General features: G+C 33.8%; 3 protein-coding genes across 3 annotated transcripts in view; 1 reads left to right on the top strand and 2 right to left on the bottom strand.

Annotated features, from left to right (window-relative positions):
* Nucleotides 1-4,942, top strand: part of Cow (Proteoglycan Cow) — a 148,303-nt gene extending 143,361 nt beyond the window's left edge. The window contains exons 8-10 of the mRNA XM_018460731.1: nucleotides 86-245; nucleotides 1,868-2,094; nucleotides 2,841-4,942. Coding sequence (XP_018316233.1) covers nucleotides 86-245; nucleotides 1,868-2,094; nucleotides 2,841-2,971 — 518 coding nt within the window. The 3' untranslated portion in view covers nucleotides 2,972-4,942. The remainder of the gene's footprint in view (nucleotides 1-85; nucleotides 246-1,867; nucleotides 2,095-2,840) is intronic.
* On the bottom strand, nucleotides 3,839-8,777 carry Fdh (alcohol dehydrogenase class-3 Fdh). Its single transcript, XM_018460732.1, has 7 exons — nucleotides 8,516-8,777; nucleotides 7,077-7,320; nucleotides 6,710-6,930; nucleotides 6,419-6,635; nucleotides 6,153-6,283; nucleotides 5,811-6,085; nucleotides 3,839-5,692 (listed from the first exon to the last, which is right to left on the bottom strand). Exons 1-7 carry the CDS (start codon nucleotides 8,534-8,536, stop codon nucleotides 5,668-5,670), a joined length of 1,134 nt encoding a protein of 377 aa, XP_018316234.1. The 5' UTR covers nucleotides 8,537-8,777; the 3' UTR covers nucleotides 3,839-5,667.
* A 1,772-nt stretch (nucleotides 8,778-10,549) lies between these two features.
* PIG-F (phosphatidylinositol glycan anchor biosynthesis class F) lies at nucleotides 10,550-11,879 on the bottom strand. The gene is made up of 2 exons (XM_018460671.1): nucleotides 11,502-11,879; nucleotides 10,550-11,416 (listed from the first exon to the last, which is right to left on the bottom strand). The coding sequence occupies exon 2, from the start codon at nucleotides 11,395-11,397 to the stop codon at nucleotides 10,699-10,701; it is 699 nt and encodes a 232-aa protein (XP_018316173.1). The 5' UTR covers nucleotides 11,398-11,416; nucleotides 11,502-11,879; the 3' UTR covers nucleotides 10,550-10,698.
* Nucleotides 11,880-12,475: the final 596 nt, after the last annotated feature.

Raw genomic sequence — 12,475 nt, 5'->3', positions numbered from 1 at the left:
TTAAGTGTTTTATAATATACATATATGTATACATATCTGTGTATACAAGAATCTATATATAATGTACATGTATTGATGATTTCAGGTCATTTCCCAATCGGTTGTCAGAGCGAGGTCAGGTGGATGTTCGGACATTTGGACAGCGATAGTGATGGCCGACTCTCACTCTCCGAACTGTATGGTCTGGAACACGACCAAAATGAACCGTGCTTAAAACCTTTCCTGGATAGTTGTGATACCGACAGGTAAGAGTCATCTATGAATTCCTGTCCCGCATGTAAGAAAACTTTTCACGATCGTAAATACATCTAAGACTTACACTTGGCATTTCTATTGTGTTCTTATCTCGACAATGGACGAACAGCGGGTAAGATAAGATCGATCGATAAGTTCAAAGATATACAGACTATATCTCTGAACGCGTATTTTTTTAAATCTTTTGAAATTATAAGGATTGTATTCTCAATTTAGTGAAATAGAAAATAAAAATTTATATAGCTCTAATTGGATTGATGATATTTTTAGAAAGATGATAAAACACATGGAAATATAACGATTTGAAATATAATAAATAAAGTGTCTGTTATTGTAGACATCAGATACAGCTTGGTCTGATCAAACGCGCGATGTTACTACTGTGTCTGAACACATGCGTTTATTAACTACTGAAATAGATACAATTTTTTAAATGCATGTATAAAAAACTCCTCACTATTTTGTATTTTATTACATTGCGTAATATTTTATATATTATCTATGTATTATATATATCTCATTATTCTGCACATTTTTAATAATACTAATTTGTTATATTTATATTATTCTCAAAATTTCATATTATAAAAATTTTACATGTATTGTGTTTTCACTTATGTGATTGCTGTCCTCTATCAACGTAATATTAAACATTATATATTTAATGCAATAATGATCCAAGCGCTAAATCGTATCCCGACTGGAAATTAAAGTAGGGTATCGATAAGGACCTTATAATATTTGCCTGATTTAATTGTCGGGACCTGATACTGTTGCCTTATCGGGACCCGAGTATGTAACGCTGTTTTTCTGTAAGATCCTTATAAGGAAAATGTATAAAATTAATAAGATCATGGATAGAAAAATATATAAGGTCCTTATAAGGAAAATGTATAAGGTCATGGATAGAAAAATGTATAAGGTCCTTATAAGGAAAATGTATAAGGTCATGGATAGAAAAATGTATAAGATCCTTATAAGGAAAATGTATAAGGTCATGGATAGAAAAATATATAAGGTCCTTATAAGAAAAATATATAAGTTTATGGATAGACAATCTGAAGAGGATCTAATAATAAATATAAATTAATTAATTAATTAAAATAATAAATAAATAATAAATAATAAATAATAAATTATAATAATAAATAAAAAAATTAAAAATAAAACAATAAAAGAATTGGAACCAAAAGTTAGATTTAGCTTCAAACCGTTATCCGAACCGAATTTTTTCGGTCCGAGTCTCTGCTTAGGACCATGGCACATAAAAAAACTTAAGCAGTAAGACGTAAGCAGTAAGGAAATCAATATGTTGGATTGGTTATTGCTTACGTACAGTCTCTATTGTGATTGGCTAATTTGCTTATTGCTTACGTTTTACTGCTTAAGTTTTTTTGTGTACTATGGCCTTTAATTACCAGATGGAATCATTTTCGACTCCTTAAGCGCGAAAAATCGCGTATGTGAATGCAAGGGATTGAACCTGGATCTACAGATCGCGAGTTAATCGTATCGAGCAGCAAGCCACTCGTATTTTAAGATAAAACTTCTAAAAATCGATAAGAAAATGAGAGACATACATAAAGCTATATTTTCGGTATTATATTTTCAGCGACATTTTTGTGAGCGGTCCTGAATGGTGCGGGTGCTTCTCTAAAGCTGAACGTCCGTGTGCCGCTGTACGTAGACGATCATCGCCGGATTCTGCACCTGCTTGCGATTCGCGAGGATATTACCGCAGCACTCAGTGTCATCGGGGTCTTGGTCTCTGTTGGTGCGTCGATCCGCATGGTGTTGAGTTTGCTGGTACCAGAACGCGCGGTGCAAAGCCTGACTGCGGTATGTTTTATATCGCTTGGATAACAAATATTTAAAATGATAATAAATATTTAAAGCGCTGGAATTAGTGATATACAATAGTAAAATAATAAATAATTTCGTTATCTATTTTCATTTCGATCGAAATGAAAATGATAATAAATATTTAAAGCGCTGGAATTAGTGATATACAATAGTAAAATAATAAATAATTTCAATATGTAAAATTACGAAGAAATTAATAAAAGGCCTTTATTCGGAATTATATTCAGATTTAATGTGTAAAAACAGATATCGCGTATTTAGATTAAATGATTTAAATGTGATGTTCGATAACCCCAGATCGAAATGAAAATAGATAATAAAGATATCTTTTCTTTAGAACTTGAAGTAATTTCTTTTTTTGTATCGAGATTCAGATTGGACCTACTTTTCTACAATTTTCAAAATTGAATATCTTAATAACACATGATTAAATTTTTAAAGTTTTTGAAATAAATCTTATCTTAAAAAAAAATTTAAATAAAAAATAAGATTTTATCATTTTTAAACTGTAATCAGTCAAAATTTTAAAAACTATTTTTCTTGTTTTGCTAAATAATTATATTAGTTTTCGATAAGCAATATCATCACTATTTTCGATGCTATTTTTATTAATAGAATTAGGGTCGGGAACATTAGATAATTGAATGTGTAAATAGTATCACATATTCTTTTCGCGAAGTATACTATCATATTCTTAAATTTACTTTTAAACTCTCTTACAGACACAATTGTAAACAAGATCAGCAGCGGTGGGCTCAAAACTAACAATGTGGACCTTGATGACGACGAGGACGGCGGTACCGACTCCTCTCAGGATCTTGAAGGCTCAGCCGATCAACCTCTAGATTTCTAGACATATTAAAGGCGGCGGCTAGCAACGGAAGCGCAGCATCTTTAACCGAGCATCTTTAAGAGCAGAGAACCGACTGTACGGTCGGAAGAAAGTGAGGGAAGGTGCGCGCGTTCGCCAGCTTTGGAAATACCGCCGAGTTGTGATCAGAGGTGTTCTATGTCATCGTCGGGCCGCCTGTCGAACCTGTCGAGGTCCACGCGTGACGAAACGAAACGTGAGCCTAAATGAGTTCCGAGAGCAACGAAAAAGCACGACGATCATTAGTTATGAGGAGGTCGGATTCGTAGCGAATCGTGCTACGTGGAACCGGAAAAGATCGTTGTCGAATTATCATAACGATCTTAGTCGCGTCCTTCGTCCCAGTTAGGAAGCTCCGATCGACATTTAAAGTAGCGAGTGTCTTGCCATGTCGTGCAATAATCGCGTATGTCCAGCGGTAAGTGGCGTCTACAGCCCATTCTACGCAATCGTAGATCCCGTGTAATCATAATACCGTGCAATATCCAATAGAGTCCGTGTAGAGAGTATGCAGATATGGCCGAAAGTGTATGTACGTGTGTGAGAATTGCTGGTGACGGAGTGAGGGGAGAAAATTCCGCAGCGAGCCGCGCAGAACACCAACCGTTGGATTACCTCCGTGCCTATCGAGGTATCTCCACGCACAATTAAAAGTATAAATAATATAATTACGTATCGTTTATGCATACACAAAACAAAAAAAAAAGATATTCATGAAATAAGAAAGAAAGGCCGAATACTACGAAATAATTTCGTCGTATTGACCAGAAGTCATGCGTGGTGACACAAATTGCATTTAACGGAAAACTAAGTGAAAAACCCTATAAGCGTATGATTTCTAATTGCTAGATTAACAATTATAATATTGAAACATAATGTTAATTATGAATAATATGAATTACGTGATAACAATGCAGCAACCGAACAAAATCAAACTGGTTGAGAAAAAAAGATACGAGAGCGGGAAGAAGAGGCGGGCGGATGTGTGAAGTCATTCTGCTACTGTCACACTTGCACGTTGAAACTTAGTTGAATCACTCGAAGCAAATAGGTTTTCGTAGCACTTACTACTTCACTTTCGGCTGTGTTTCGCCGAACGCGGTATAGAAAATCTCACCGTTATTCCGCTTATTTATTATATTCTCTCGGGCAAGCTTAGAGTTCTTTAAGTTATTCTTCTTTCCCTCAGCCATTTTACGTTATAAAATTAGTATAAGATATACAGAATAAAGAACGACCTATTTCGTACTCGTTAATGATCTATTTCATACTACGCAGTTCAATCACGATCATAGGACGTCGAGCTGGTTGTTAAGAAAAATGTGAGATCGCTTAGAAAATAACGTGAAATATTATTATGTCTCTATTATACATTGCGCGACTCAGTTCGCGCGGAGCATTAGGATTCTTTACGCAATCGGAAACGACATCCATCGTGCAATGCTGAGAGTTGTTTTCTACGAAGCTAGAAAATGTTCGACGTCGTGATTCGTCTGCATTTACTGTAATTATAAGCATTTTTACTTACAACTTTTACTTAAAGAGTGTGTGGTACACCGTAGATATTAGAGTAACATGTAATCCGTAGAAAAAAAAGAAAAAAAAGATCAGTGTGACTATGTGAATATGCCCTTAGCGTTAGAAGGCAATTTACGTAGAAATAGTCGATGCAAAAACTACACGTGTCTCATTTAGAATGAAAAGTGATAATTCATTTTGCAAGCCTAACGCGTTTCACACACTTCGACATGCATTCCTTCTACGAAGTATTCAGGGAAAATAATACTCGTCGTGTATATTGATCAAAGACAACATTGTTGTATGTACCGAGATTTTTAAACACGTCAAACAGAATGTACATTTTATCTTTTTTTTCTACCAATGCGTTTTATTTCGACGGCTCGTGATTGCACGGCAATCTTTGTGATTTCATCGACTATATCGAGTTTTATAACAAATTGTGCATTTTTATATTATTTTTATTCGAAGAATAACTTAATATCATTTTGTCAATTCATCAATAATGTCTTGCCTTAATGGACATGGCGTGTTAAACTTACGCATTAAAGTATGTAGATGACACTTTAAAAATATATCTACATATTTAACTGATAAACGACATCGTCCGCAATGAGCTAACGCATATTCCTTCCTGCATCGAGCGCAATTTGCATTCCGCCTGACTTATTGTATTGTCGACCTAGACTAATTAATATAACTACAAGCGAACGTAAAATAGTTTTATCGAGTCTTGCATATTGTATATATATATATGATTATATACAATGAAAATCATCGTCAGTGATCTTCGTACCATGATGATTTTTGTAAGGTATGCACTTGATCAAAGCGTAAAGAATTTTTACTTCATTCAAGAGCTACCGTAAATATCTCACTTAATCGGTATTGTACATGTGGCTGTAAGAATTCTTTATGAATAAAGATTGTTGTAGAAATCGGGGAGATGTTCTTGTTGAGAGTATGGTATAGTAAATATAAAGTTTATTTACCATCTTTCATTTCCAGAGATTCAATACAAATTTATAACAAACAAATGGGATAGTATGATATTCATGTGTTCATGTACATGTACATGTTATGAAGCACTTTTTAATAAATTGTGAAAGACACTGGTCAGTAGGCTGTATTTTTGCAGTACAAGATAAAAACCAACGTTTTTAGTATTTAAGGACGGCTCTCAAACTGCAACAGAAACAAGTTATCTTTACAAAATCCTGATAATAAACCATATATAATTCTGTGCATTTTTTAGTCAATATATTCATGTTATATATTCACAGTAAAATTTTTCAAAGCTTACCAGTTTCCTGAATGCAAAATATTAAAACCTTCGTTAATTTTTTCAAATGGAAGATTATGTGTAATAAATTCATCGAGAATCAATTCTTTTGACAGATACTGCTCCACCAATTTCGGCACGCTTTGCTTTGATTTCCATCCACCAAATGCGGTCCCTTTCCATACTCGTCCTGTGACCAATTGGAATGGTCTAGTACTGATTTCTTGGCCAGCTGCGGCTACTCCTATTATTATTGATGTACCCCATCCTTTGTGGCAGGATTCTAATGCAGCTCTCTAAAAAATAATCTTTGTAAGACAAAATTCTTTTTCCGTAAACAAAATTAAAAAATAAAACACGTACCATAGTATTTACATTTCCAACACATTCAAAAGTATAATCTAATCCACCATCAGTCATTTCAATTAATACCTGCTGAATGGGTTTATCATAATCCTTAGGATTAACACATTCTGTGCAGCCAAAAGTTTTAGCTGTAAATAAATATAAAAATATTTGTAAAATTTTATCACAATAATTATAAAAAAATCTACGAAGAGAAAAGAAAGGTCCTTTTCATTGCTTATATAGAAAATTAATTTTGTGTTCAATTTAATTACATAATTTACCTTGGTCAAATTTGGTCGAATTGACATCTATCCCAATAATATGAGATGCACCAGATTTTTTGCAACCGAAGACTGTTGCAAGACCAACAGCTCCTAAACCCCATATAGCACAAGTGCTTCCTGGTTCTACTTTGGCAGTATTTAAAGCTGCGCCATAACCTGTAGATATTCCACAACCCAACAAGCATATCTTGTCCAACGGTGCTTTAGGATTAATCTACAATAATTTACAATAATTATATAAAGGTTAAATTATTAAAAACTTTAGTGATTATAAAAGTATATAAATACCTTTGCGAGAGAAATATCAGCTACAACTGTATATTCAGAAAAGGTGGAGCAACCCATAAAGTGTGCGAGTGTTTGTCCCTTACATGTAAAACGAGACGTGCCGTCGGGCATTAAACCCTTACCCTGAGTTTCGCGAATTTTACTGCATAAATTTGTTTTCGGTGATTTGCAGAATTTACAATCTCCACATTGAGGAATGTAAAGTGGTACAACATGATCACCTACAATCATTCATGTAAACAATAATAGATTAACAAAATATGACATGATTCACCTAAAAAACATTATTGAAATTTAACTGATATAACTTATGATAATTAGATAATAATAAAAAAGAATCTTTATAAATATAATTTGATCAGTCTACCAGGCTGAAATTCGGTGACACCCTCTCCGACACTTTCTACGATACCACTGCCTTCATGACCAAGTATACAAGGAAATATTCCTTCTGGATCTAATCCATCTAGAGTATAAGCATCTGTATGACAAAGTGCCACAGCTACTATTTTGATTCGGACTTCATGTGCTTTAGGCGGTGCTACCTCAATTTCTTCCAAGGATAAAGGTTCCTTTTGCTTCCATGCTACCGCAGCTTTGCATTTGATAACCTGAAAATAGCAATGATACATGTAATAAATATAATATATACTGATATAAATTATAACTGTTCAGTCATCGGTTAAATGAATTAGATCTACTAAATATTATTTGCGTCTTCAGACATTAATTCTTATTGTTCAATTTTCCTTCTTGTTTACTTTAAATCTTTTAATTCATTATTTTTGTAGTTAACTGACAAATTTAAATTCTTTTCTTAATGTTTTGTAAACAAATTAAATCAGTAGATATTGTTAGTTACAGTAAATATCAAACATACATAATTATTCGATAGAATTCAATTAAGAAATTATCTAATATATGTATATATATATATTAATAAGGATAGTTTTATTAATTTTACAAAAATTATCTTATATTTTTATTTTTTTTTTTTTCAAAACTGACATATTAAGTAAACAAATAATTATCTCGGACAGACGTGATAACGAATTCTTTCAAGAAAAATTTATCCATGTCTCATTAAGTCAATGTGGAGAGAAATCATGTTTGCTAATAATCATAAAAACTATCTATGCAGAAATTTCAATTGCATAAAGATGTGTCCAGATTATAGAATCGAACCTCATTGCGAGCAGAGCATGTATTCGACTTTATTATCGAGCTGAACCTCAAACCGAATCTCGAGAGGCTCGAGCCGAATCTAAAGACAGGCTTCGAGCTAAATTTCGTGAGCATTTTTGCGATTCATATTGTGATAACTGATAATTAGACAATGAAAAATCGGGCCTATAAGTAACTTCTCTATTGATAACCTCTCTTTACATGTTTTCTATCTTTTATATTAACCAGGTGTTCAATATAATTAAAACGATTTTAAACAGCGTTAAATAATTTTTGTAAATTAAATTGTTTCATATTATCAAGTCTATCTCATCTTTTCAAACTTGTATTATTAGAATCAAATCCATTTTCTAAGATAATAAATACAAGATAATTCACACTTATGTAATGCCTCTATTCAATAGTGAATAGACAGAAGATAATTCTGACGTATACAATGTGTTTCTAACAGGAATATCGTTTTGATGTAACAAAACATTTCAATAAAGGATAAGGACAGATAACATATTAAATGACGATCAGTGGTAATCGGCCAATAGTAATTAACGACGTAAAAGAAAAAGAACAAAAATAAACGAGTTTAGAACGTGCAAATTCGCAGAAACAAATGATAATCGGTACCTTTCCAGCTATGTCTGACATTATCCTTCCGAAGTAGTCAGGCTGGTCAGGCACTGTCTTGCACTGTCTAGTGTTGGAATTAATCTGGAGTTGTTGATCCAGCGAACGAGAAAACGATTCTCTTAATTGATCTTAACGAAGAATCTCAATGTCGGCAACTATGCTTCAATTCGTTCAGGCGAAGTCGGCGGAGACAGTTGCGACTGCGCGAGTACTGAAAATCCCATTCATTGGTTGCTCAAATCGCAGCAGACGACAAGAGAATACGAAGTCATTCACGAGTTTTTTTCTCTTTGCGTTAAATCCGATCCAAGCAAAACTTTTTCGATTAAGTTACTTCTTATGATATTCACGGACTGTACTAAAGCTCTTTATATGAAATGTTTCTTTATATGTTATGTTCAAATTTTAAGCGATTGGAACGAAAGGATCTCTCTCTTTATTGGAATTTCATTTGAATTTCTACCGTCATATTTACTTCAAAAACTTATTAATTTTTCTTTTAATAGTAGATATAAAGTTGATCATTAAATATCGAAAATAAATCATCAGATGTAACGATAGAGATAAATGAATTATAGAAATTTGATGCGTTTTTTTATCTATCTATTATGCAATGTATTTTAATCTCGATTTTAATATATCTGCATATATTTTTTTTATATATTTTATACACATATATATATATGTATTTTAATTCTTCAGTCATTTTTTGTATAGCATACATATAAAATTATTATAAATAGAATACTGTTCTGAATCTAACGAATTATAGATCATTTAAAGTATAACCTTTAAGCACGAAATATATAGCGTTTGCATTTGTGCTTTATTCTTATTTTTGCAGATATAAAGGGTGAAAGGCCTAGCCTGACGTAAGAAAGTATATCGTTATATAAGTAAATTATCAATGATTGATAATGTGTATTGATGCAATTTGTTTTTTCGTAACTACCATTACTTGCAAAATTTATATACTCAAATTCGAATATTAAGAATGACTGACAACTAATGCTTAAATGTAATTTCGGTTTAATTTACTTTTCATCTTTTTCTAATTGTTATTGTTAGAATTAGAAAAAGATGAAGAGTAAGAGAGTTAAACTGAGATTAAAATTAAACTGTCATTGGTGAAAGCGAGCATAATTCACCCAACAGTTTGTTTGCTGCAAACTTTTGACACATTTATAATAATTTTTTTTTTAGATAATAGTGATAATTTTATTGCGTATATAGGGTGAACAATTTCAAACGTAATGGGCCGAATATCTCGGAAAATATGGAAGATATGGAAAAATATTTCAGATTCAAAAGTTGTATGGTTCGGAGGGGGATATAAGGTTCCATTGTTTGACCTTGGGTAGTCTTGATTTTGACAAATGCAGGACATGATCCTGAACAACATTCAAGAGGTTTTAGTCGTCAGCCGTCAGTCGGACAACTTGCGTAATGCTAATGTCGGCTGTACTGTAACTTTCAAACCTTATAACTCGAAAAATACTTAATGAAAAAAAGCTTTATTATAGTGTTTTGAAAAGCTCTTGAGGTAAGCTACAAGAAAATGTAATGAAAAATGGGGGTTCCATTTAAAAAAATCGACATGATCTTGACCTGGTCTTGGCGATGCCACCCAAGGTCAAATCAATGGAACCTTCTTATATTCCCCTCCGAACCATACAACTTTTATTTGAAACATTTTTCCGTATTTTTCATATTTTCCGAGATATTCGGCCCATTACGTTTGAAATTTTTCACCCTGCATATAAGATTGGATTTTGACAAGCTGGATAATTATAAAGAACGTAAAAGGATGTACACGTGAAAGATGAGATGTCAGGAAACTGCTATATCAAGTAGAATATGAATGAGTAGTAAAGTAAATCACCCAAAGTAAAATTTATAGAATTATAAATATTATTACTATAATTTATATAAAAAATGATTTTTGCAGGATTATTGGATTACTATCTCAACCGATACATATATATCTATATCACAGATAATATAATAAATTTATATGAATCAGGATGGACAGTTATATATTAATATATTAAACTACTTCTATATGACCTAATATACACAATATTCATCAAAATGCAACATAACAATCAGCATACCGTTTATTTAATAAAATAATATTATTCGAGAAACTGGAATATCTTTTTTCTCACAAATATCCACAATTATCGATGGATTTTCCTATATAGTTTCAGTGAGGGAAGCATCTTGATGAGAGTGATGAAATGGCCGATCAAGTAGCCAAGTAATGCACCTATAACACAAGGAATCGGCCAAGCTTGCCAAGGACGATCCCAGTCTAGAGGGATGACAATAGCGCCCAGCCAAGTGCCTAATATTGTCATCTGTATGTTGAGTTTTAAAGCATTCGAGAGGATAGTGCTCTTCAAGGAATAAACCCCTGTCAAGATGTCCACCGTATGGTCCTGTCCTAAATGCAAGCTGGTGGATACGTAAGTCAATGTGATCAGGGTGATGACTAGCATCGTTGTCTCCTCGTGATCAGTTAAAATAGGTGCGCCGAACAGCACGATTGTTAAGTAGTAAAATACTGATAGAAAAAACGTATTGAACGAGAACTTGACGACGTCTCTCAGGTTCTTCGCCCAGCATGTCTTGGCCTTCGGATAGACTCGTTGCTCGATCTTGATTATAGTAGGTGCCTCCGCTTGCAGCATAGGAAACAGCAGCTTTATCACCTCGGCGAATGTTAGTATCATCAGCACGGGTAGGAATTTGTACTTGCCGACGTTGTACAAATTGTCATTAAAATTCACCAGCGTCAGAATTCCAGAAAGGTAGATGCAGGTGAAGGAGCAATAAGACAATAGTAGTCTCTGCTCAGTTTTGGTGCTGACGCCCATTTGACTGTAATTGTAGATTCTACGGAAGAATTAATTAGTCTCTTTTCCAGTGTTTCGTACCGATAAACCTTTATATATATATATTTTATGCGGCCAACTCTTACGTTCATGGATTATGGTTATTTTATAAATTTTCCCTCGGGTGAGGGAAATTAAGCGCCTTCTGTCCTATCCTTTGGATAATATGATGCAAAGACACTGTACCAAATTCATAATACTGTCAATCAAACTTGTAAACAGAGTCAAACTTGTAAACAGTGCCTTTTTTCTTATTATACAGCAATTTTAAACTCCTCGTACAATTCGCAACGGCCTTAAGCCTTTCAACAATACGACATAATTAATTTGTCAATAAATTTTATCAATAAACAGTGCGGAAAAACCGCGATATGCAGGGCGCCTGGAATCAAACCCGGAGCGGATGGATTATGGATACACATTTGAGGTTATGTTGTCAGCTGACAAGGGCCGTGTCCACAAACGCTCGTACCGCTCGCGAGCATCGTTTGTCCTTGTTTAACATTTGATAAACGACAAGGATGAAATTATTTCACGAGTGCGTGAACGTTAAGTGGAACGCAGCCACTTTATATATGTTCTGTGCGCAGCTCATATATGTAATATACTCCTATATTGCTAACGCCAATTAAAAGCTGGCGTTAGCAATGGCTGCGTTCAGCAGAACGTTTGTTTTGCAACTGTTGTAAGTTTCCTTCGCGCTAATTGGATCATACTTTTAGATCTAGAAGAATGGTCCTATCTCAGCAGACAATCATAAAACGGTTGCAAAACTGTTGAGTCTGCTGAACGCAGCCATTATAGGAGTATAAAAACACCACGGTGCAGAATATCTACATGTTTGTCGCGTCGCATGCTCCAATATGTTCCAATATGCTCCTATATATATATATATATACTATAGCTCTTACTCACTCCAACGCGCTTAATAGAGTGAGTAGGAGCTATGGTTGGAGCATATTGGAACATGTTGGAGCTTGCGACGCGACAAACCTTTACGGTGAAATCACACGGTGCGAAAAAGGACTGCGGAATAGAGAATGCGTCATTGAAGCAACCA

Source organism: Mycetomoellerius zeteki, unplaced genomic scaffold (assembly GCF_001594055.1).
Source record: "Mycetomoellerius zeteki isolate Tzet28-1 unplaced genomic scaffold, Tzet1.0 scaffold96, whole genome shotgun sequence".
NCBI classification, from domain to species: domain Eukaryota; kingdom Metazoa; phylum Arthropoda; class Insecta; order Hymenoptera; family Formicidae; genus Mycetomoellerius; species Mycetomoellerius zeteki.
Note: the sequence above shows the minus strand (reverse complement) of the source record. Positions and strands in the feature narration are given on the sequence as shown.

Excerpts from the sequence above, each read along its gene's own strand:
- Fdh (XM_018460732.1), bottom strand. The coding sequence starts at position 8,536 with ATGTCAGACATAGCTGGAAAG. Across the intron at positions 6,931-7,076 it reads TGTCACCGAATTTCAGCCTG|GTGATCATGTTGTACCACTT; the intron begins GTAGACTGATCA and ends GAATGATTGTAG. Across the intron at positions 6,086-6,152 it reads TTGGAAATGTAAATACTATG|AGAGCTGCATTAGAATCCTG; the intron begins GTACGTGTTTTA and ends ATTATTTTTTAG.
- PIG-F (XM_018460671.1), bottom strand. The coding sequence starts at position 11,397 with ATGGGCGTCAGCACCAAAACTGAGCAGAGACTACTATTGTCTTATTGC.